The 25,227-nt window shown below is 33.9% G+C and overlaps 1 protein-coding gene across 5 annotated transcripts in view; it reads left to right on the forward strand.

Moving 5' to 3' along the window:
* HERC2 (HECT and RLD domain containing E3 ubiquitin protein ligase 2) overlaps window positions 1–25,227 on the forward strand; it is a 229,202-nt gene that overhangs the window by 160,888 nt on the left and 43,087 nt on the right. For all 5 annotated transcript variants that reach the window (XM_072614576.1, XM_072614573.1, XM_072614575.1 and 2 more), the window contains 19 exons: window positions 1–92; window positions 753–834; window positions 988–1,131; window positions 2,534–2,624; window positions 2,950–3,127; window positions 3,419–3,500; window positions 3,828–3,999; window positions 5,326–5,470; window positions 6,600–6,825; window positions 7,636–7,807; window positions 8,539–8,728; window positions 9,723–9,863; window positions 11,764–11,955; window positions 17,876–18,029; window positions 19,900–20,007; window positions 21,298–21,429; window positions 21,973–22,131; window positions 22,224–22,342; window positions 24,243–24,368. The exon at window positions 1–92 is cut by the window's left edge and continues 20 nt beyond it. In XM_072614576.1, coding sequence (XP_072470677.1) covers window positions 1–92; window positions 753–834; window positions 988–1,131; window positions 2,534–2,624; window positions 2,950–3,127; window positions 3,419–3,500; window positions 3,828–3,999; window positions 5,326–5,470; window positions 6,600–6,825; window positions 7,636–7,807; window positions 8,539–8,728; window positions 9,723–9,863; window positions 11,764–11,955; window positions 17,876–18,029; window positions 19,900–20,007; window positions 21,298–21,429; window positions 21,973–22,131; window positions 22,224–22,342; window positions 24,243–24,368 — 2,705 coding nt within the window. The remainder of the gene's footprint in view (window positions 93–752; window positions 835–987; window positions 1,132–2,533; window positions 2,625–2,949; window positions 3,128–3,418; window positions 3,501–3,827; window positions 4,000–5,325; window positions 5,471–6,599; window positions 6,826–7,635; window positions 7,808–8,538; window positions 8,729–9,722; window positions 9,864–11,763; window positions 11,956–17,875; window positions 18,030–19,899; window positions 20,008–21,297; window positions 21,430–21,972; window positions 22,132–22,223; window positions 22,343–24,242; window positions 24,369–25,227) is intronic.

Consider the following 25,227-nt stretch of genomic DNA (forward strand, 5'->3'; position numbering starts at 1 on the left):
CTGGACTGGAATCAGCAGCTACAATAAGAACCAAAGTATTTGTATGGGGTCTGAATGACAAGGATCAGCTGGGAGGATTAAAAGGTTCTAAGGTATTTGCTAGTGTGCCTTAAAAAGATAAAATTAACAAAGGGTGCTTTCTGCGAAGCTATTATTTTAAGCTCTAAAAATCTGTGACTATGCCTTGGTTCAAGGAAAATTTCTTTGTTCGTGAGGGAATTTAATCTCTTGTTAAAAGTGACTTTTTCTCATTCCTGTTCTACACAGAAAAATTTTCCAAACTTACTGGCATTTATTGGAATATGTTAAATTAATTTTTAAAAGTATGGCTCAGACATGGACATCATCCTTGTGTTCTTAGTAGTGCCATGTCTTAATCATGACAATAAGTTGTTGTGGTTCACGCTCCTGCCATTTAAAGACAAGGAAATAAAGTTGTGAAGGTCTTTGATTAACACATAGAAAGGAATCTTGGTCAGATCTGGATTATAAATTATTTCTACAAACATAGGTACTGAATTTTAATTTCAAAATATATTATTAATTAGTTATTAAAATATTCTGTATGAATGAGTCAAATTTTGATGATTTTTCTGAGATTCACAAAAAATCTAAGGGAAAATCACTGTGTGATGAATAATTGGAAGGAAATATACTACCAGAGCTATTTACATTCAAATTTAAGCATTATTTTAATACATAATTAAAAGTAGTAGCATTATCTTTCCTTCTTTTGTCTCCTGTACATATAGATAAAAGTTCCTTCATTTTCTGAAACCCTTTCTGCCTTGAATGTAGTTCAAGTGGCAGGTGGATCTAAAAGTTTGTTTGCAGGTATAGTGATCCTAATTTTTATTGTATATTTATTTTTCTTTCCTTTCTATTTTAAATTTTGTATACCTGAAGAAGACTGAAAAAATATTTGCTGACATGTTAATTTGATTATTGTACTTTATCTTCATGTGATTTCCTATTACTTGTTTTTAGTGACTGTGGAGGGTAAAGTGTATGCTTGTGGAGAAGCTACTAATGGACGACTGGGTTTAGGCATTTCTAGTGGAACTGTGCCCATTCCCCGACAGATTACAGCTCTCAGCAATTATGTGGTAAAGAAAGTTGCTGTTCACTCAGGTACAGTTTTAATGTCTCCTCTAGAGCTGTGAACTTGTTATGGGTGTTATTTTTCAGCTATTTTCTCACACTTTCTTAGGAAGATTTTGTTGCCAGTTTTTACTTTGTTAAATAACAAAATTGAGCTAATATTTAATTAAACTGATCATAAATGTCTTGACTGTTATTATTTTAGAAGAATATGTAGAAATTTGAAATACTGTTGTCACCAATTTAGCACTAGTAGAGTTAAGCATTTAGCACTTCAAATCTCCTGAGTTACAGCTACTTAAGCCCCTGCTGTGTGAAAGTAATTTTTAATGAAAAGGTTGTGTCCATGAAACTTGCATAAATAGCATCTCTCTAGCTGACTAATTTAACATCATTGGGAGTTTGAACTTTAGCACTAGTGGCTTTTTCAAACTTTAGAATTATTTTAAAATTCTTCTTTTAAAATTGCTTTTATATATTTAAAACTAATATTTAGTAAAATATGCCATTACTTGCATTCATTCTTCCCTTTGTTTAAAATAATAGTTATCTATAAATTATTTACATTTTTCTATGCATTTGTTTGAAAGTGTTTTTCTTTAGCATGATGATTAATGTTTTCTTCTTAAAAAAATCTAAAATGGTTATGTATTTAATGAGACATTTAAGTAGTGGTGTATGTCTTATTTTCTTTACTGGAATAGTTACTTACTGAAAATACCATCATTACCAATGTCAAATTGGTAGATTAACAAAATTTATTTGTAAGTACCATAGTTAAAACTGAAGAGCCTTGAGGTGCTGGTATTCCAAGAATTCCGAGGCAGAATTGCCTGGAACGAATTCGCACGGTTAAACCTTCTCTCAGTTCAAGTGGCAGAAGTTTTTTGTAACACCAATAGTAGCAGGTGAAGTTCCTTTGGGGAACTTTAAGCTTAATGGGGTGAATCTAAAGCTTATGTAGAAAAATGGCAGAGAAAGGAATGTTAACGATGCTAATTAGGTAATGCAAGGGGTCCAGGTGTCTTTGGGAGCAGGCGTTAGTGATCTATGGATGGGAAAATTCAGGGAGTCAGCAGAGACAACTTTGTTGATATCAGACATTGAGGGGAGAAAAAAACAGTTCTTGTTTAGCTGCCAGAAGCATGATCCTTGGGCAACCACCCTGGGAAAGAGTCCTCAGACTAGCACCCTGCACTAATAGCTTTTATCTGAGGAATTACAGGATCAACTCTGTCTGTGCCTGTAACAAGGAGAGAATTTTCTCAAGGGGATGATGAGTTAGGGCTGTGTTACTTAGACATATAGTCTTAGGGCTTTTTGGCTCCAGGTCCCACCTCCCTATCAGAACAGCAGACTAGATTTTTTGATAGTAATGGATTCTTATGCCTATTAAAGACCAGGTAATATGAAAAACACTTTAATCTTGTAGGTGGCCGGCATGCAATGGCTTTAACTGTTGATGGAAAGGTATTTTCATGGGGTGAAGGTGATGATGGAAAACTTGGACATTTCAGCAGAATGTAAGCATAATATATTTAACCTTTCTTGCTAGTGAGGAAAAATACCTATCTTGGTAGTTTCTGATTTTTGTATTTATTAGGAATTTTAAAATGGGGACTATTGATATGAAACATCATTTATTTTCAAAGTTTTTATAGTTTAAAAAAATACTCTTGACAGTTTTAACAGATTTTTGGGATAAGTTTGCAATCAATCAGCATATGCAGACTTACTTCTCAGTCTTGTAACTCTATATAGGCAAATCAGTATCATTTGCATTTTTGTTGCTTCTTTAGGAATTAGAGATTTATTATGGAGACTATCATTTTAAAAATTTTGTTTTAGGAACTGTGATAAACCAAGACTGATAGAGGCATTGAAGACCAAACGTATTCGTGATATAGCTTGTGGCAGTTCTCACAGTGCTGCCATCACATCAAGTGGTGAATTGTATACTTGGGGCCTTGGAGAATATGGCCGGTTAGGACATGGGGATAATACCACACAGCTGAAACCCAAAATGGTGACTATATAAAGTTTATTACTTACTTTTACAGAAAAAGGAGAGAACTTTAAAGGAAGAAACACTTGACAGGAATTAGTTTATATTTTGAATATTAAAAAAAATATAAATTTGTAGTAATTTAAATGATTTATTATGGGTGGTAACTTTGGGGGGTGTGTGTGTCTGTGTGTCTGTGTCTGTGTCTTTGTGTGTGTGTGTGTGTGTGTGTGTGTGTGTGTGTGTGTGTGTGTGTGTGTGTGTGTTTAACTTGACTCATTTTTCTCCCTCTTGCTCCCAATCCTCCAATAGGTGAAAGTTCTTCTTGGTCATCGAGTTATTCAAGTTGCTTGTGGAAGTAGAGATGCCCAGACACTGGCTTTGACAGATGAAGGTGAGAATATATTTTATTCAAAACTTAAATGGGTTGAAAATGTTATATTGATTTTAAGTCTAGAGGTGGACTGGATCTCTCATTTCACTGATATAGGGAGCTCCCAGGGGAGGAAACGCCTTCCCATAATGCAGGTCAGTATCTCTCTGTAACTTATAGCCTTAGAGACTTGCCCAGAGCACTGAAACATTAAGTGACTTGCTACTAAAACAGCCAGTATATGTCTGAGGCAGAACTTACTGGCACTGAAACTAGCTCTCTCTCCACCTCACCATGATGCCTCTTTGAAGTATATGTTCGTTTCTTTTTTTTTTTTTTTCCATATAGGGTTGGTCTTTTCCTGGGGTGATGGTGACTTTGGGAAACTGGGCCGGGGAGGAAGTGAAGGATGTAACATTCCTCAGAACATTGAGAGACTTAATGGACAAGGAGTTTGCCAGATTGAGTGTGGGGCTCAGTTTTCCTTGGCACTTACAAAGTCAGGAGTAGTATGGACTTGGTATGTAAATATTTTACTCAGTATCACAGTTATATTTTTATTGGAGCAATGTACTGCAGACATTAGATTGTTGTTTTTGCTTTGTATATGAAAATAAACTTAATACTCATTTTTTAGTCAGATCTTTCTTCCCCATTCTTAGATAACGTCCTTCACTTAAAGCATGGTAAGATCTTGTGAATAGAAATGTTCTCTTGTGAAGAGATTATGGTAATGAGGCAGTAAAAAAACTACCACAAACTTTTGTTGTTGTTTTATTTACTTTGTAGTTAAAATGAAAGTTATCTTCAGCTATTATAGTAGAAGCCATTTAAGAAATGAGCTAAAAGTAGTTTTCTATTTCTAAATTTCCTGAAAAAATGTACCTACTTTTTTCCCAACTAAGTGGAGGAACCAAAAGTGGCTTCAGTAGTCATCAGAAACATTTTAAAAAATTTTTTTAAAAATCACAGTAAACAGAGGATTAGGGGATAGACTCTAGCAAACCTGAGAGGCAGTTGAGGAAGAGATTTATTGCTGTTTGATATACTTTATTTAAATACACAGATAAGTAATTTATATTTGATTTTGAATAAAAATTAAATATCTGTGTAGTAATATAAATTGAATTTATTTGTTGGTGCTCTAAATTTATAGCAGTCTTTTAAAAAATACCTTAAGTGCACTTAGATATAGTCATTAATGCGACTTACGTGACATAAAGATAGTCTGGGGTTTCCTAACAGTGTAAATCTAGGAAAATCATTTAACTTTTTTCATCTTCAGTTTCATCATCTCATCTGTAAAATGAGTTTATATCAATTAGAAATGCGCTCATATTAGATATCTACATAGCAGAATAAATGATGTGATATTTTAAAATTATTATCATTTTAATTATCCTGTGGGTATTTAGATTAGCTTCTGTTATATACTGTGATTTTGTGAATAACGTTTACTTAGGATTATTAGGTAGGTAATGGCACATTTTATTATTCTTTTACTGAAGTCCCTCTCCAGTGCCACCTTTTTGTGTAAAGATGACCTTGAATCCTCAAAACCCACATGAGAGGAGAATAAGCTCTGATAGAGCCTACCAAGGTGAAATGGGATTTGAGTTTGGTTCTGGTAGTGGTGATGGTCTGTGTAAAGACTATTTTAGTTGAATATTTATATATAGAAAATATAGAGAAGCTCCTCGCCATGACGTGATGAAATTTTTTGGTTTTAGCAATTCACGAACATCATAAACTGAGATGTTGGTAGGTATGTAAAGGGAGGGAATACTTGTGGTAAGGAAATGAAGAATTGTTTGAAGCTTTGAAAAATGTTGTTGTTCCTTTTTAGGGGTAAAGGGGATTACTTTAGGCTTGGTCACGGCACCGATGTTCATGTGAGAAAACCACAAGTAGTAGAAGGACTACGAGGAAAGAAGATAGTTCATGTGGCAGTAGGTGCCCTTCACTGCTTAGCTGTCACTGATACAGGTCAAGTAAGTGTGGACAGATTACTTCTAACATAAATGGAATACCAAAACAATAGAAATTATGCTAGTATTAGGTGCTTTCATTGACTATATACTGTAAATCAAAGGTGGCAAATTCATGGCGTCTAAAACTCCCAATTCCAGACCAACCAGATTCAAATATAATTAGCAAATGTTTAATAAAAATACAGTACAACATAATGTCAGTTTGTATTTTTTTAAAGTCAGTGTGGAACCATCGGCATCCCTTTTTATTTGAATTTAACATTATTGCTATAAATGAAAGATGTTAAAAATGGTTGGCATGTCATATCAGCATGCAACTGATAGGGATTCTTATGTAGAATTAATGGCCTGCTTTTCTGTTTTGAGAATACTGATGATAAAATGACTATCCTTAAAATGACTATCTTTAAACATATGTTAAAAACAGTAGGATCTGTATCAATTCGTACATTAGTAGTTATTTTTAGGTTTACTGAGGCAGTTTAAGCTATAGATTTCTGTTAAAAATTTATGTAAAAGTTACTGTAGAGATTACCTGCTAAATTGTTTAAAGATAAACCTTGTTAGGAATATGTGGAAGTTAGACTAAACCACTAAGAAGAAAATAAAGGTTATGTATAGATCCTTATTAATATTTACAAAAGGATTACTCAGCATGATTCTTAGGAAATCTTACCATATTATACCAAGTTGTTTTTTTTCTTTTTTAAAAAGCAAATGAAAAGTAAAACTAAGGTTCTCAGTTTCTCAGTTAATAGTTGGAATTTTATCAACATTTAGGTTTAAAAGACAGTCTTAAAAATTTTCATTTATAGTATCATGAAATTCCTCTGTGATAGTCCATCATGTCAAAGCATAGCATAGCATTGACTATTTTTTCTGAAGTAGTAATATTTAAACTGAAAGTTTATTTAGAATTTAGTGATAAGCATGCCTGTTTCTTTTAACTCAGAATTCTAATCCCTTTGCAAAACAAACAAAAAACCTAGTTTTTTTATTAGGGAATAAAACAGTATTGTAATAGATTTTTTATTTAATTTATTGAGGTGCTAGAATAAGTGTTTTTAACATAAATAGATATATGTAAAATAATTTTTAGTTTTAGAAATAATTGATTTTTCTTTTGCAGGTGTATGCTTGGGGTGATAATGACCATGGGCAGCAAGGCAATGGGACCACGACTGTCAATAGAAAGCCCACTCTTGTACAAGGTTTAGAAGGCCAAAAGATCACTCGGGTAGCTTGTGGTTCCTCACACAGTGTGGCATGGACAACAGTGGATGTCGCCACTCCATCTGTCCATGAACCTGTCCTCTTCCAAACTGCGAGAGACCCTTTAGGCGCTTCTTACTTAGGTAATATAGTTGGTTTGAATATAGACTTAAGATCTTGTGTGTTTTACTAGCCACTGACATTTCAGGGAGTGTGCACTGAGGTATGGATCAGAGTAGAAAGAAAATTCCTTGTGCTGTGGAAGAGGGAATTTGTGAAAGATAAAATAATGGAATCTGCTTTCCTCTTAGTGATTAGAAAGATTATAGCAGTTCATGCTCTCATGTTTAAAAAAAGGAAACCCTTCCTTCTTGCTCTTTTCCTGATTGTCTTAATACCATATTGTGTACAATGTATGTAAATTCAGTTAAACAGTTTACCAAATAATTGATAAATACCTAATTCTGCAAAATCTTGCCTTTAATGAAAAGCATTGTATATACAATGTTTGCTTATTTGTTAAACTTCTGTACATAAGGTTTTATATTGTTTCAATTTTCTTTGGAAAGTAAATTTGTAGACTTTTCTAACATAACCCTTCACTTAGGAATATTAACTATTTGGATAGTTTCAGTACCCATTAGATAATTTCAGTACCCATAATTTATAATGTTCAAACATTTTCTCAAAAGTGTTGAAATTTTAATGTGATAAGGGGAAAGTGTTTTTTAGGAAAGATAGTCTTATTTATGTATGTAGATGGACAGAAAACATGTTTATTGAGTCCAGGTATCCGCTCTAATATTACTAAATGTATGCAGCAAAATAGAATATCTAGAAGCTAGAATTTGAAAGGCAAAACTTTCTAGAAACAAATAATATTTTAAAATATTAATTTAATTAATTAATTAAATTTTAAAATTAAGCACAAAATTTACTCTTCCATTTCTAAGGTGTTCCTTCCGATGCCGATTCTTCTGCTGCCAGTAACAAAATCAGTGGTGCAAATAGTTCCAAGCCTAATCGCCCTTCCCTTGCTAAGATTCTGTTGTCTTTGGATGGAAACCTTGCCAAACAGCAAGCATTATCTCATATACTTACAGCACTGCAAATTATGTATGCAAGGTAGGATTGTTAGCTTATTTAAAAAATAAGTTCATGAGCACTAAGACTTGACATGTACACTTTTTCTTCATTGTTCAAGTAGACTTAAAAACCCTAAGTATGTTAGGACTTTTAAATGTTATTTATAAGTGTTCTTTTTGACTTACAGGGGTTAGTACATTATTAGTATATTTGATGGCTAATGAGAGTCCCCTTTGTACTCTAATGAGGTCTTTGCCAAAGGTAGTGAAACATGAGCCAAGAACATTTTCTTGTACTTCTATTATATAAACATAATGAATTATGCCAGAATTAAAACTCTTAGCCTTGGTATAAGTCACCCAACTGCAGGCAGTATCCAAGTCAAAAATTTTTGGTTTCTTTTCCAATCCAAGTCTGGCTTTTGTTGCTGGCATGATCCAAAGCCTAGCTGTCCTCCATGAGAAACTCTTCTGAATGTCTGCTGGCCTGATTTTTGGGAAAAGGTTACACCGTTGTCATTTTTGTTGTAATTCATAAATTTCATTTCACTGTGATAAGGCTCAATATATTATTTCCTTTATCAAGAATAAAATGTTGCTGTTGTAAAGCGAAGCACTTTATTTTTCTGAAGACCTTTAACATTTGTTGTCTGATTGAAACACAAGTTTTAGACAATAAGATCATGTTGTACTTTTGGTTCTTTTATGGGTTTTTTTATTAGCCATGAAAATGGCAAAGTACACTAAATGTTAAACTGAAATTTCTTTTAGAGATGCTGTGGTTGGAGCCTTAATGCCTGCTAGTATGATTGCACCAGTGGAATGCCCATCTTCTTCATCGCCTCCACCCCCCTCAGATGTGTCTTCAGTGGGAAGTCCCATGAGTGGAGAAGAGTGTGTGGTGACTGTGGATGTAGAAGAAAGACTGAGCCCAAATCCATGGCAGGACAGGAGAGGGGAGGTAATCAATCAACTGTAGAAAATAATTGGTGATATGAGGCTATCCAATTAGTACTTTATTTGTTGTCCTAGGGGAAAACACCTTCCCTAGAATGGAAGAAAATAGGTGTTTAATTAGCCTTAATATTCACTGAGTGCAAATGTTATTTCTGTATTTTTACTATTTTGAATAGCTTTTTATCTCTATATTGAAATAATAACTAACAATAATAATAGTAATGATAGTAATGAACTTTTTTTTTTTGAGGGGTCAGCAGTTGCTTTAATCTTAGTTCAGGGGAAAAAGTCAGCACCCTGAACTTCAGAGAAAATAAGATCAACAGACAGGACTTCCAGCTGCCTGACCATAAGTAGTACATACATCATGGTTCAACAGACAGATCCAGCTGTCTGACCATACATACATAGTTAACAGAGAGACAAGCACCAACATTTGGGTTTTCAAAGCCTGGGGCTCCTTAGCGGTTTCCTGGAGTCTCATGTGGCACACAAATCTTCTTCTAAAAACTAAGCCCCAATAATGAACATTGATAGAGTTCTTAATTTATGCCAGGCACTGTGCTAAGTGCTTTACAAATCTTACACATTTGATTCTCAGAGCATCCCTGCCAAGGTTGTTGTTCTTATTATCCCTATGTTACAGATGAGGAGTGTGAGACAGACAAATTCAGTGAGACTTGCCTAGAGTCACATGGCTCATAGTTAATCTGAGGCCATGTTTGAACTTAGGTCTTCTCGACTTCAGACCTGGTTCTCTATCCACTGTACCACTTAGCTGCTTAGGGTATAATATTTTAAAAAGCTTAAAAATATTTTGGTGGCTTATGTCAAGGCCTTTCAGAGTGGTGTTTGCTGGTGGTAGGTTAAGGTTAGGGTAAAAAGAAAGAGGGGAGCCATGTTATTTTAGGCTATAGTTTTAATATTTTAAAAACATATAGTTGCTCCTGGATTTTGTTGGTTTATTTTCTTTTTCTTCTTTAATTTTTTTAAACTAGGTGGTTTCTTCAGAAGATGCTGTGACTCCATCAGCAGTGACTCCCTCAGCTTCCTCTGCCTCCTCTCGACCATTTATTCCAGTGACTGATGATCCTGGAGCTGCCAGTATCATTGCAGAGACCATGACTAAAACCAAAGAAGTAATAACCATTGTTATTAATTTAATTGAAAACCTTGATTTATCATGCCAGGAGTTACATTTTTACATAAAACATACTTAAATCCATTTTTCAGTGTAAAGAGAATTATCTTTTGTAAATTAAAATTTTACTTTGTCATCAACCTCAGAAATCTCATAGGCTAAAAGATTAACTCAAGAGTTATTTTTCAAATTACAAAATAATTTAGACTTAGTACTCTCCTGTGATGAAGAAGGGGATAGCATTTCCTTTTCTTTAAGGGAGTGAAATTGTTGATTATCAAGTTCTTATGTCCTTAGCCCATTTAATTTTATATTAGATTACTATTTTTGTTGGAAGTCATGCTGTTGCTGATTTTTTTAAAACAATTCCATAATAATCTTGTCTTTGTATAATTATACTTTTCTTTAATTAAATATCATTTTGGTTGTAAGAAAAAAAGTTGACTTTTAAGAATTTCTAATTTTAAAAATATTTTAAATATATATAATATATAAATATGTAAAATAATTTAAAATTCAAATTTGTACTTACCAAATTAAACATTTTAACTTTTATATTTATAAATGATTTTGAACATTGCTGCTAAATTTCATTAGATTGTTTCTGGGCCTCACATGTAATAAAGTGCAATCAGATATTTTTTCATCTTAAAGGAAAAAAGGCAGATACATCATTGCAAATTAATTGTTTTTCTTTTACTTTCCACTGACATTTGATTTAGAGCAGTTTGTTGACTTGTTGACTTAAAAATAGTATTAATATCGAGCCCCTAGGCTTGATATTAATATTTAATTAAATACTAAATACTAGAAAAGCTACCAGTGTACTTTATGCGACTGTATGTTTAAATAATGAATTTTACATTTGCTTACAATGTGAAACTTAAAAATACTGTAGTGAAAAAATCTTCCAATACATTTTTCATATTGGACATTAGAATTTTTTAAAAGTGTATTTATGCTTCTAGTTGTTTAGTAGTTACTTGTTTCCTGATTTAATGCTTGGGGAATATTCTGCAAGGAAAAAGTCGTGATACTTGAATAATGTTTGATATTTTGTTTGTCCCATGCATTTTGACTTGTTTCACTATTTTCATTAGCTGCTGCTTGCTTTTCTGTTAATATGCCTAAAAATGGCCATTGTTTTTACTGCATTTTAGGAACAAAGTCAGAATTAGGAAGGTATTTTCATTCCTAAAAAGACTCTAAGCATTTGTGCAGCCAGTGTGGTGCAGTGGATAGAATGCCAGACCTGAAGTCAGGAATCCTCATCTTCCTGAGTTCATTCTGGCCTCACCTATTAGCTGCATGACCCTGGGCAAGTCACTTAACTGTTTGCCTCATCTGTAAAATGAGTTGGGGAAAGAAGTGGCAAACCACTCTGATGTTTTTTGCCAAGAAAACCCCAAAAAGAGGTCATGAAGAGTTGGATACCTGAACAACAAAAACAACCCAACATTGACATAATCCCTTCTGTAAATGTCTCATGCAGTTGCAGAAAAGATTTTTAAGAAGTAGGAAGAAAGGGCTTGTTAATTTTAAGCTTATCACTGCAGTGTACAATTGCAGTACTAACTTGGTCACATTACTAATCCAACTCTCTTTTCTTTATACTTTGAAGATTTACCTGGTAAAAGTCTCTATATTTGGTAAGACTTTGAAAAGAATCAATCAAGTCTATTTAAAAAGTATAAGTTTATAATGGCTGTTTAGGAGCCTGCTATCTAGAAATGAATCATACTTATTGAATATTCTACTTTTGGGTATTTTATTACATTGTAGACTTAATTCATAATGTTCCTTAAATGCTTTTTATTAAAAATGAGTGCATTCCTTATGAAAATTAAAAGCTATGTAGTTTATATTATGTTCATCATCTTTAATCTTTAATTTCTCAGGATGTTGAAAGCCAAAATAAAGTATCAGGTCCTGAACCACAATATTTGGATGAGTTTACTAGTCTCTTAGTGCCAGATGATACCCGTGTCATGGTTGACTTGCTCAAGTTGTCTGTTTCTAACCGGGCTGGTGAGAAGGGAAAAGATGTTCTTTCAGCTGTGCTCTCTGGTATGGGCACTGCTTATCCACAGGTGAGTTAAAGCATGTCCTAGAAATATCTCATTTTTTCCCCCATTTTATTGTTCAGTTATACTGTACTGCTTGATTTTTCCCAGATCACTTAAGTCACTTAACTCAGTCAACACTAAGACTGAAAATTATGGATGTTACCATTTTGCATTAATAGATGAAAATGTCCACAACAGGTGTTGTACCTAGCTGATGAAGTCACAGGCCCAGATTCCTCCTTCTCTTCATAAAAACAAAAAAGAGTGTCATTTGGTAATCGCATGTATCAATATCAGTCAGAAAATTTAGAGGAAAATAAATTATTTGTAGACCTCAGAAAAGAAACTTTTTGACAATCAGTGGAAGATTCTAACTGTACATGTTAGGTAATTAATGAAATTATTAGTTTTTTCTTCCTAGTACCTAGTACCTAGTTTTCATCCATGCCCCGTGGGGCATAATAGGTACATGAGCCAACTGCTTACAGATTTACTAGTGGCAGAGTGGGTGCTCTTTCTTCTTAACTACCTACTTTATACATATTTATTTTATTCGTATAGTGTTTATGCTGATCTATTTTTCCTGTGCATTTTACATTTTACGAATATTTTAAAAATGAGAAATTCTTAAGTCATCTCTTTCTTTTAGTCTTACAACCAAAAGGATATTCAGTTAAAGGAAAATACAATTAAACAAAGACAAGATTAGTGTCGAGTTATTAAAAAAAACAGCAGTAGCATGACTTTTAACAAGAATAACAATAACTTTTTTAAGTAATACATTATCCTGTTATGAAATACTAGCAGAATTGTCTTTTGTTTCCTTCTGGGAGACACTGAATTATAATTTCCATGCAAACCACCCTTTTCTCTTTTTTTAATGCAGTGATATAGTAACTTGTTATTAAGTAATTATGGGAGAAGTAGCAGGAGTTAACAGTTCTATGTCAGGATGACCTGGGTTCAGATTGTACTTCAGGCATACACTGGCTTTGCAACCCTGGGCAAGTAACTTAACCTCCTCAGCTCCTTAAGCAGCTTTTTGAGATTATAATTTGGCTTCTCTTCTCCAGCCTTGTTGCATTTAAGCCCTACTGCTGGTCCTCAAAGTGTGCCAGTTTGCTTGGGCCTCACCACACCAACTTTGTCAGACATCAGTAGCCTGAACAGTCATAAGCTTGGTGAGATCCAGACCTTTGTCAGATTCTGCCAATAGGACCTGCACCTCCTACATGCCAAGCCCACTTCCTTAGAGACTAGGTGAAAAGTATAGGTGGTAAAATTACCTGATCCACATAAAATTATATCAGAAGAATCAAGGTGGAAAAAACTAAAAGTAAGAAACCAGAGGAATCAGAAAGTGGGTAGTTAATCATTAATAACAGTAATAATTGAATGAAGGAATCTGATTCTGATTTCTCTCAGGAAAAGGGGTGTGAAAATGTAGAGATAACAGATAAGATGTTGGATCAGGCTAATGAAGATATGGTGGAGTTCGTTGAAGCTCTAAATGATGAAATTTGGAGAGCAATTGAATTATTCAGGGAGACCATCCAAGTGAATCCTTATTTGGGTGTTTTATCTGCCAGGAGATCACCTATCTTTCAAAAACTTCAGAGACCAAACACTTTCAGAAATTGTGACAGAGCAGTTCTAATAAACCCTGACAGTGGTCCAAATGACCACTGGACCATGATGAAGAGGTTAGTATTATGCTGAGGGAAGTTTCAACCAAAGGCTTGAAAGAACATTGGTGAAAATTCAAAAGAAGCACCGAAGAGCAAGAGATCAAAAAGAAAGGAAAGAAAGGGGGAAGAAGTCTCAGAAGGAACCTTAGACATTCCAAAAGGAGAAGGAGGCCCAGTGAAATGTGGGAGCCAGGTTTGGTCATTTTCCTGAAAGTGTGATTGGGAATTTTCCAGGACACATGCCTGGTGTAGGAGGGGCCATGCTTGGGATGGCAGGCCTGGCAGAAAGGCCAGAATCTAGAAGTTCTTGAAGCCATATAGGATTCAGAAGATAGAGTGGCATTTCAAGATATGGCTCAGAATCCAGTAAACATGTCAAAATGTCTAAGCAACTGAAATGTTGCGAATCTCACCATCAAATTGTCAGCCAAACTGGAAGTCAAGCATAAATCACCCATTTATAAATAAAGCCTTTAATGAAAGAAAAATAACTCTGATCACTTAATGGAGCATGCGGTAATATATATATGCCTGTGATCCTTTAGAGATGGAAGGTAATATTCTTTGAAGATAATTTCATCTTCTCCCAGTGTAACAAAAGCAATTTTCATTACGTTTGGTTGAATGTTAATCTTGTCAGATGTTTTCCTACTCAGAATTACATACTTTAACTAGAAGTGTAAAAGCATTTTCCTAAAACTTTTAAAATTATTTACAGGAGAAAGGGAAATTAGTGCATAATTTTAATTTCTTTACTAATCATTTTGGCTTTCTTTAGCACTTTAGTAGATTTCAGAGTGTTAAAGATTTAGCCAATGAATTGGAAAAATTAGTCCAATCAAGGAAAGATGAACATTCTTCATCATTTAACTATGTAAAATTGAAAATAAGTTTATGCCTGTTGGGATATTTTGATTTCTTTTTGTTTTTTTTAAATGATTTTGTTTTTAGTGTTCTAGATTTCTTTTTCTTTAAAAGCTGACGAGTTTAAAAAAACAAGAACAACACAGCATGCTTATTTTGATGGCAGTACCAAATGTAGAACTGCCACAGCATTTTAGTAACCACTGGGGCAGAGACTGAAGTTCCCAGTAGTGTTTGTAGTGGTTTTACCAAATTTTATATATCATTAGTATGCATTAGGAAGTGGGAGGTATTGTGGATAGGAACAAAATAACAAAATGCTACAGTGATGGAGAGGGTATGTTTATTTCCAAATACAACTGTGAGGTTTGGTTGCTACCATGTAATCTTGGCCCTTCTCTTGTCTAACATATCATTATAATAGTTTGTCTTTCTACGTAGAGAAAGGAGGGTCCCTTTCTTTCTTTCTTGATGAGTACTGATTTTCTTTCGTCAACAACAGATGCCTGATCCATGTTTTTAGTTATTTTCCCAGTGCATTTTTTCCACATTTTATTGCACCAAAAATAGCTTTTTCAGTCAGTATTACCAATGATCACCCTTTCAAGTATGCTTGGCTATGTAATCATTTCTGAATATTTGGTGTAATGTAAAATGTAATGCTTTCAATTTATGTATAGGCTGTTTAGCCTTTAAGCTTTTCATTTGGTTAAGAGATTTCATTTTAATTCAGTGGGATCATGGGAATCTACTAGTCCAAATGTCCAAAGGAGGTGAGGGCCTCATCATAGTGGTAGCTATGATGTGGTAGCTGGTATCTGGTAGCTGGTATCTGGTAGCTGGTATCTGGTAGCTGTATCAGAAGAGAGAAGAGGGCATATTTGAAAGCTGTTACAATCAATAGGCTTTGGCAGTGTATGGAATATGGGGGTGAGTGGGTATATGAGAGAGTGAATCTAGATTAACACCTAGGTTTTGAGCCTGGATAACAGGGAGGATGATGGTACCCCCAACAATAATAGAGCAGTTTGGAAGTGGGAAGGGTTTTGAAGGAAAGATAGTGAGGTCACTTTTGGACATGCGTAGTTTTAAGATGTTGGAGGGATATCTCAGATGTCTAATAAATAGGCAATGAGAGATGAGAGTCTTGAAGTTGAGACAAGTTGAGGTTGAATATGTAGAACTGAGAATCATCATAGAGATAATTGAATCCATCGAACTGATGAGATCACCAGGTGAAGTGGTATAGAGGAAGAAGAGAAGAGGTCCCACAAGCAACCTTTAAGACACCTATGGTGGGCAGTGGGCATGACCTGGATGAAGATTTAGCAAAGGAGACTTGAGAAAAAAAATAGTCAGATAGGTAGAGGAACTAGGAAAGAGTAGTTTCTTTAAAAAATTAGAAAAAGTATCAAGGAGAAAAAGTACTTGGCACTGTCAAGAGCTAAGAAACATGAGTATGGAGAAAAGGCCATCAGATTTACAATTAAGAAATCATTGGTAACTTTGGAGAAAGTTTTAATTAAATGATGAAATTGGAAACCAGCTTGTAGAGAGTTAAAGGAAAAGTGAGAGAAAAGGAAACAGGGCACCTAATGCAAATATTCTCAGAGAATTTAGCTATAACAGGGAGAATAATTATGGGTGACAAATAATGGGGATGTGAAGATCAAGTGAGAATTTTTTGAGTGAGATAGACATAAGAATATAGGTAGTAGGGAAGAAACTAGCAGCAGGGAGAGAGTGAAGATCAGTAAATGGAGATGATAGGGGGAGCAAACTGCTGGAGAAGATGGGAAAGAAAAGGATCACTTGTACATGTAGGTGAGGTTGCTTTGGCAAGAAAGTCCGCTTCATTGCATCAGACAGAAATGAAGGAGGGGAGAGTGGCAGAAGGGTGATTGATGTGTGACAAGAGTATGAGAAGGGGAAGCTTTTGGTGAATGACTTTAATTTTTTTCAGTGGGATAGGAAACAAGGTTCTCAGCTGAGTGGGTGGAGGGACAGGGGAAACTGGGAGATTTGGGTAGGGAGGGGAGTTTTGAAAGAGCCACTGTGATGAGTGAGATAGTGAGTTAGTTAGGGACTTATGCTTTGTACTTAAAACCTTCAGTGTGACTAACAATGAATACTCAGCAGAATTTTTTTTTTCTTACTTGGTTTTTACTAAATCTTAACTTCCTACAGTGCAAAATGATTTTCAGATTGTGTCTAGGCAAAGCATTTTGCTCTTTTGAAAGTGTCTTGTGTTCAGAATTGTGTTAGTCATGATTAGTTTCACAAATACAAAGTTCATTTAGAAATACTTCATATCCAAACCAGAAACTTTTTTTTCTTGGTACCAACAACTCTAAGAAATAGGAAAAACAATTTTTTTCTTACAAATACATGATTTTGAAATGTTTCCTTAATTACTTTCAAAAATGAAGTATACTATTCAAACTGGAAAGAAACAACCCGAAAACACAAGTTGCAGAACAGCTGCTGGAGTAAAGGAAGTTTTTCATCCCACCTCCCTATACAGTTCCTGTGTAGTCTTAGTTTTTTGAAGTATATGATGTAGAATATATTAATCTAATTGAATTTCACCAGAATCCTGTTATTAATCACTTGATTCATGAGTTACATGGATTTAACAGGGTCTTTAGTAATTAATATGAAGATTTTAGGACTGTTGAAGACTGGTAGCTTGAATTTACTATGAGACTCCTTGTTAATCCTAGGACAACTTTGTTCATTTTACTATAGTGATAAAAAGTTGTTAGACAATGTTCATCAATAATAGTTGAAATTCGAATGCTCTACCAACCTGTAATTGTAAGTATCCACATTTACTTCATTTTTCCATATAGAAATGTTTTTTTACAGCTAATTGAAAAGTGCAACTTCTCCTTTCTGTGTCCTGAAGCCAGGTGTTTCATTTATGTCTCTTCATCTGTACTTGTTAAGTCTCCTCAGGTCGTTAGTTCTCTAGTTTTTATGGGACTATCTTCAGATAGGATACAAATCCCAATTTTTTTTTCTTTTTAAAATTTCCTTATACCATTTCCATTCAAGTGTTTAGCTCATTTTTCCTTTTACTTCTTCCTTCCTCCCCAGAACTAAATTATTGAAAATATGGTAATTCCTTATCTCTTGACTTAGTTTTTTTTTTTTTTCCCCAAGAGAATTTATCCTTATTGGGAGAAATGAACATATCAGTTTTATTTAGTCCATCCTATCCGTGCTTTGACCTAAAAAGAACTGTTGATCCTGAAGTTTTTGTGTTTGGGTGCAGGTTGGGGGTACGAGGGGTTGTGGTGGTCATGGTAAAATGTCCTCTATTTAATTTTTTTAACCCAGATATCATTATGGTTCATACTTTTTGATTTTATTTTTCTTACTCTTTTCAGGTTGCTGATATGTTGTTGGAGCTCTGTGTCACAGAGTTAGAAGATGTTGCTACAGACTCTCAGAGTGGTCGACTGTCTTCCCAGCCTGTTGTGGTAGAGAGTAGTCATCCATATACTGATGATACCTCCACCAGTGGCACTGTCAAAATACCAGGTACTCAATAAAACCACAGGTGTAAGAAGTGGGAACAAATATCACCTCTTCAAATTGTGTAAATTAGAGCTTTTTAAGAAAAGGGAATTTCTGTAGAATTCTTATTTGAATGAATCCTATTACGTTGAAATGAAAAGGATTAAAGTAAATTTTATAATGTTAAGAGTTAGGAAGAACTGCCAAGATCACTTAATCCAAGCTTTTCATTTTATGAATGAGGAACAACAGATACTGAGAGTCTGAAATAACTTCCTTAGTATGCCTTACACAGTAAGTCTGATTTATCAGCCTTTTTTTGTTGTTGTTGCTCTGAGAAGACCACTATTTAGAACTTAGAAGTCTTTAATTTACTGTTAAGTTATGCTTTATAATTCTTAGTTATAAAGCATTGTTTACATAGCTAATTACCTTGTAGGTAATTGTAATGAAAAGGAAGGAAAATTATGAAGAAAGAAACAGAGGGCAGCACTGCCTGATATATGAGGAAAGAGGGCTAATTTTTTTTCCTGGAAAGCTGAAGAATAAACCTATACAATTTTTAGATGTAATTAAAAGTTTAACTATTCATCACTAATTTGGATTTACATATATTATCCAGAAACCATTCTCAAGATTATTCTAATCTGCAGAATTTATTGATAGTTTCTTGCACTGGTCTGCTCTTGAATTAATTATTTTTCTTTATTTGAAATATAGTTACTAAATTTTTAAAAATCATTTCTAGTTCATTAATAAATATTTTTAGAGCCTGTTGTGCATGGTGTAGGATGCTACCAGACTTTATATGCTTAGATAATTACTGAACTAAGAATTAATTATACTTTCCCCTCCTCTCTATTGTGTATTTATTTATATTCTGTCATTTGTTAAATGTGCTGCTTATTAACATATAACATATATTAACATATAAGGCTAACAGAGTTTGTGTACTGTTAAGAAAAAGAGGAAGCTTGACTGTTTACTTCCTGTTCCAGAAAACTTAATGCAACAAAACAAATTGGTAATTTTTGGTCAAAGATATTTAGTATCTTTCTTAGAAGAAATTGAGCACAATTAATACTGTAGCTTTTTATTTTCTAGATATCAAATGTTTAATTTGAAATTTGAGGCATTTTCTGTCAGTGATGCCTCAAGTAACAAAGAAATAATGCCATCTGGTGGTAAAATGATAGTCAATGTTTTGTGGTACTTTTTTTTTATTGTGAATCAGTAATTTTTTTGGTGGGTGTTTCATTTCAGTTTTATTTATTTAAAAACTCATTGGATTTAGAATCTTTAAAAGATAGATTATAAAAATGTTAACAAAAGACTGCTTATGTTGGGTTTGAAGTATTGAATAAGCCTTCTCTTATATTTTATTTAATTTGACTTCAGTTATTACATAAGATAGTTCATCCTAAGGGAGTAAAAAGGTTTATACTTTAAAAATGTGCATAAAATATTTGCTAAACATAAATAGTTTAGCATTTATTTGGTGGGAGGTTTTGTATAATGATGAAATGGTGTGATTCATGAAGCTAGAAAGAAATAGGATGATCAGAAGCTAAGAGATACTGATTCCAGTTTCCTGGATTATTAGTTTCCCTTTCTGTTTGATTTTTCATCTTTGTAATGCCATATAACATCTTGTGTGTTTTTGTGGTGTGGTAGTCCATATTTGTAAATTTATCAGTGTAGGGAATTCCTACTGTAGAAACTCCCTCCGTTAAAAGAGAGGAAGCTCTGAATAAATGTTTGTTGAGTTAAATTAAACATGATGATCCATTATGGACCCATGAAGCTTTTGAGTTTGTTTTTTTTTCCTTGTTGCACATAATAAGGAAGAGTGGCAATATGTGAGATTTATAGTTTTGTGCCTTTTGGTCTTTAGGTGCTGAAGGACTCAGAGTGGAGTTTGACCGACAATGTTCTACAGAACGGCGTCATGATCCTCTCACAATAATGGATGGTGTCAATAGGATAGTTTCAGTTCGATCAGGTGATCAAGAAAATATTAAACTAAATTATAATAGGTTTTACTTTATAAAATAGTGTTATAGTTGAATTCACATATATCGTTGGAAAATACTTAGGTTGAATAATTAAGCCATTTTCTAGATTTAAAAAAAAATTTTTAAATAAGATAACTCTCCTGCATCAAATACTCACTGAAATTAAAGCAGATTTTAAAATAACTTGATAAGATAATTAATAATAAATGAATGACAACAATACAATTGTCATTGTAAATAATGTTTTCAGTGAACTTAGTATCCCTTCAGAGGACCATCTGAAATATAAAACAGATAAAGCGGAATGATGGGAATATTTAACCAGTTTTATTGAGTGAGAACATTTTTTAAGAGAATTTTTATTTTTTAGTTCTAATACTAATAACATGCCAATATTTAAAATGCCTCAAAATTTTCAGAGTATCTGAAATACTCTGAAGATAGAATGTCTTTCTATCTCACAATGAATGTATATTAATGAGGAAGTTATTTGATTTAAGTAGCAAGTAGTTGATCAGGGAATCAGATTCCATTTTATTTCAGATTTTTTCCTTTTTTTCTATGTTTTTAGAAGCATTTATTATCTCTCCCATGCCTATCAGGGTTTAACAGTGTACATTAAAAAAAAAAAAGGAAAAAGAAAACCTTCACTAACAAATATGCATAGTGCAGCAAAGCAAATTCCTACATTGGCTGTGTCCAAAAATATGCGTCTCATTCAACATTTTAAAAACATCAATTTTTTGGCAAAAAGTAGGTAGCATGTTTCATCTTCAGTCCACTGCACTAGTGTTTTATTATTGTATCAAAAGAGTGTTGTAATCTTTCAAAGATATCTATACATCACTTTTTCAGAGTTTAGTCAGTGAAGAACTTTTAAATAGTGTATATGATAATTTTAAAAAATGATTCTCCAAGGTATAATATTCATGGTTGATTTCTACTTTTTAGCTGTAGGGTTTTTGGTTTCTTTGTCTAGTCTTTTTGAATTCCGCTGCAGTGAATGCAGTCTTCGGAAGTTAATAATTACCATTCCAGTTTTTAACTTTTTGGAAGCAAGGTCCTTGCTATATAGATATACTTTCTCTCCCTCTTCTTCATTTCCTCTTCCTGTCCCTCATTCCCTCTCCCTTTTCCTCTCCTTCCCTTCTTCTTCCTCTCCTTTCCTTTCCCTCCTCCTCATTCCCTCTTCCTCCCTCTCCCTCTCCTTCACAGTTGTGAACTTAAGATGATTATATTAGTATAAAATCCATTTGTTTGTTATTTCTTCATTTTAGGTCGAGAATGGTCTGACTGGTCCAGTGAACTTCGAATTCCTGGAGATGAATTAAAGTGGAAGTTCATCAGTGATGGATCAGTGAATGGATGGGGTTGGCGATTCACTGTCTATCCTATTATGCCAGCTGCAGGTAAGGCAAGATGTATTATATTAGAAATGGTTGCTTAATTTGAATTTATTTTGTAGTATGCAGATATTTTAAACATTTATTTAAAAGTGAATCTATATTTTTCTCATTTTTAGTAAATTAAATTTCTTAATATAGTAATTTGAGTGCTGCCTTTATATCATATTGTGAAGGAAATTATTTAAAGAAAATCTAACCCAGGAAATATTGTGTAAGGTATTCTAAAGTTTTAATCTTAAAAAAGAATGGATTTTAATTTAAGCTTTATAGATTAAAACTGCAGTAAAACTTTCAGAACAACCTGTACTTAAAATTATTTTTTTGTGTTACAGTATGATGATTATAGCCAATTTAAGATGAAAATGCTTAATATAGTTGTATAACTTATTAATTACTCTGATTTTGTAGCAGTGTTGATCTAGTTCTTGGTTTTCATTTTTAAATGCCTAGTAAAAAATGTGTGAAACAGATTGTTAAATGGAATTTTAGGTGTCTTTATTGTGACTTCTTCAAGCAATAATCAGTTTATAATTATTCATCTTTTAGGCCCTAAAGATCTTCTGTCAGATCGCTGTATTCTTTCCTGCCCTTCAATGGACTTGGTCACATGCTTGTTGGACTTTCGACTAAATTTAGCTTCCAATAGAAGTATTGTTCCTCGACTGGCAGCGTCACTTGCAGCATGTGCTCAGTTGAGTGCTCTAGGTAGGTGTAACATGTACATTAATAGGCATTTTCTTAGTTGGGGGTAATGACTTTTTAAGCCTCAGATATTGATTCTTGTTTGTTGATTTCAGCTGCTGGTCACAGAATGTGGGCCCTTCAGAGATTGAGGAAACTGCTTACAACTGAATTTGGACAATCAATCAATATAAATAGGATACTTGGAGATAGTGATGGAGAAACACGAGCTATGGTAGGAAGATTTCTTAAAAATACTAACTTTGTCTGGATTAATCATTAAGTATTTTAAGTTAGGAAAAAAATGAGAAATTCTAGAATGAGAATAGCAAGGATTTGAAGCTTGCATATATCTTTATACTACTCTGTAAGCCACCTTCAGACCAAGTTGTGTCAAAGATTTCTGTGTCTATTTTCCTCCTCTGTCACAAGATTTTTTTTTTCAACCAGACCCATGATTTTGTTTGCATAGGATTCCCAGTGAGGGACTTCCTCTACCAATTTAGGATAGTCATTCAGTCAGTGAGTATTAAGTTCTCACTATGTGCCAAGCACTGTGTTGTGTGCCAGGGAAACCAGAAAGAAGTAAAAGCAGTCTTTGCCATCAAGGAGCTGGTACTATAGCAGAGCAGATAACATGTACATAAATCAGAAAATAGAAGATAAATACAAGATGGATGGAAGAAAGAGCCTTAGAAGGGAAAGTACTAGATGATGGAGATAACAAAAAAGAACTTGCTGAAAGTGGAGCTTGAACTGAGTTTTAAAACAAACTAGGAATTTGTCAAGGCATTGATTTCCTGGAGTGCAGCAAAAGCATGGCTCACTGTCTGTGACCTACAAATAGGCCTATGTAGCTAGATCATTGAATATGGGGAAGGAGAGTTATATGTCAGAAGACTGGGAAGGGGAAAATGTGAAAGCTTTTAATGACCAAGGAGTTCATATTTGACCCTAACGGTATTAAGTAGTCATTGGAATTTACTAAGTAGGATGTTCACGTGATCAGACCTGCACCTAAGGGAAAGTACTTTGACAGCTATAAAGGGGATGAGTTATAGCATAGAGATTTGAGTCAGGGAGTCTGACTAGGACACTATTGAAATAGTCTGGATGAGAGATGGTAAAGGTCTGATTAGGGTGGTGGCTGTATGAATAGAGAGAAGTGGATGTATGTGAGAGATTTTATGGAGAAAATTGTAGATGATTAGATAAGAGGGGTAAGTGAGAGAGGCTTTCTTGAGGATGAAACAATTTGTGTATGCTTTGAAATTTTTGGTTTTAACAGTTGTTTGGGACACTAAGAAATGAAGTGACTTCCTTAGGGCCACACAATTTGGACGCATGTCCGAGATAGGACTTGAATCTTGGTCTTCCTGGCTCTGAGGCCCACTCCCTCTCTACCATATCACACTACTTCTTATACTAAAAGATCACTGTTCTGTGTCCTAACCTTCCCACAATTAACAGCAGCTAAATTTTCATTTATTATGAAATATAGTTATAAATCTTCATGTAGAAGTTATTGATAATTTACTTCATTGTTCATGGACCTTTCCAGTTTCACAGTGTCTTGATACAGAATAGATTATAGTTGTCCAAGCAGAGCCATATTTTACACACATTCATTTATTACACGTTGTAGTTTTTTTCACTAAATATTTTAGCTGTCCACTACTTTTTGGTTTGGTCCATATTAGCTAAAATCAATTGCTGTTTACAATAAACCCCATCCTTATCACTTAAAAAAAACAGAAGGGCCTGAGAAGATACTCCTAACTCCTAATCTTTTTTTTCTCTGTAAAAAGACTCCAATTAGAAAGTTGTAAACCCTTTTATCTAAGATTTTCCGCGCAGTTTCTATTTCCTTATCTGACTTTGTTTCATTGTCCTTTTGTTGTTTTTATCTCTTTATCTCTCCCTTTCACAACCATTTGATAATGTAAGCCGCATTTAACAATTAGAATATTGGATGAATAAATGAATGAAAAAGCATTTTAAGTGCTTACTGGGGGTCAGGCACTATGTTATTAATATTACATCTTAATATATTGATATTTAGGCATCAACTATTCCAACAGTTTGAGTTCCAGTATGTCTAATGATTAATTTATCTTTTCTTTTTTCCACATCAGAGTTTTACAGGTAGTGCTCTAGCAGCTTTGGTAAAAGGGCTCCCGGAAGCTTTGCAAAGGCAATTTGAATATGAAGATCCAATTGTTAGAGGAGGCAAACAACTGCTCCACAGCCCTTTCTTCAAGGTAGTATTTTTTAAATAAATGACATAGAAAAAGTTGAGTGGGGTAGACATAAAAAGATTAGCCAAGTGAATTTTTCTATGCAGCATTTTACATTATTTTTTCCATGATGATGAAATTAGATATTTATATTGGAGGTGAAAATTATTTCCCCTCTCCTGCCTCCCATTCTTTTTGCCCCTCCAAAAAAAAAAAAAAAAGACGATAGTGGATGTAATAGTGAACTACTTTAAGTTCCTATAGCCTTAATTATGGATAATTGTTTTGACTGACATTTTTACAAATACATTGGGCTTTAAAATAAGTGCTAGAATTCAACCAGCAGAACTATACCCAAATGGCTTTAAAACTGTGCATTCCCTTTGATCCAGCAATACCCCTGAAAGGTCTGAATCCCAAAGAGGTTTTTTAAAAATGGAAAAGGACCTATTTGTGCAAAAATATTTATAGCAGCTCTTTTTGTGGTGTTTAAGAATTGGAAATCGAGGGGATGTCCATCAATAGGGGAATGACTGAACAAGCTGTGGTCTATGATTGTGATGGAATATTATTGTACTATAAGAAGTGACAAGCAGGATGGTTTCAGAAAAACTTGGAAAGATAGTGATACAAAGTGAAATGAGCAGAACCAGAAGAACATTGCACACAGAAAGCTGTAAATACAGCAGTATTGTACAATGAAGAACTGTGACAGACTTAGCTGTTCTCAGCAATACAATGATTCAAAACAATCCCAAAAAAACTTAGGATGAAACATGAAAGAACTGATATTGTCTGAATATAGACTGAAGCATACTATTTTCTTTCTCTTTTTTTTTTGTTTTCTTTTGCAAAAATGTAGAATATAGAAAATATAGAAATG

The sequence above is a fragment of the Notamacropus eugenii genome, chromosome 5 (genome assembly GCF_028372415.1).
Source record: "Notamacropus eugenii isolate mMacEug1 chromosome 5, mMacEug1.pri_v2, whole genome shotgun sequence".
Lineage (NCBI taxonomy): Eukaryota > Metazoa > Chordata > Mammalia > Diprotodontia > Macropodidae > Notamacropus > Notamacropus eugenii.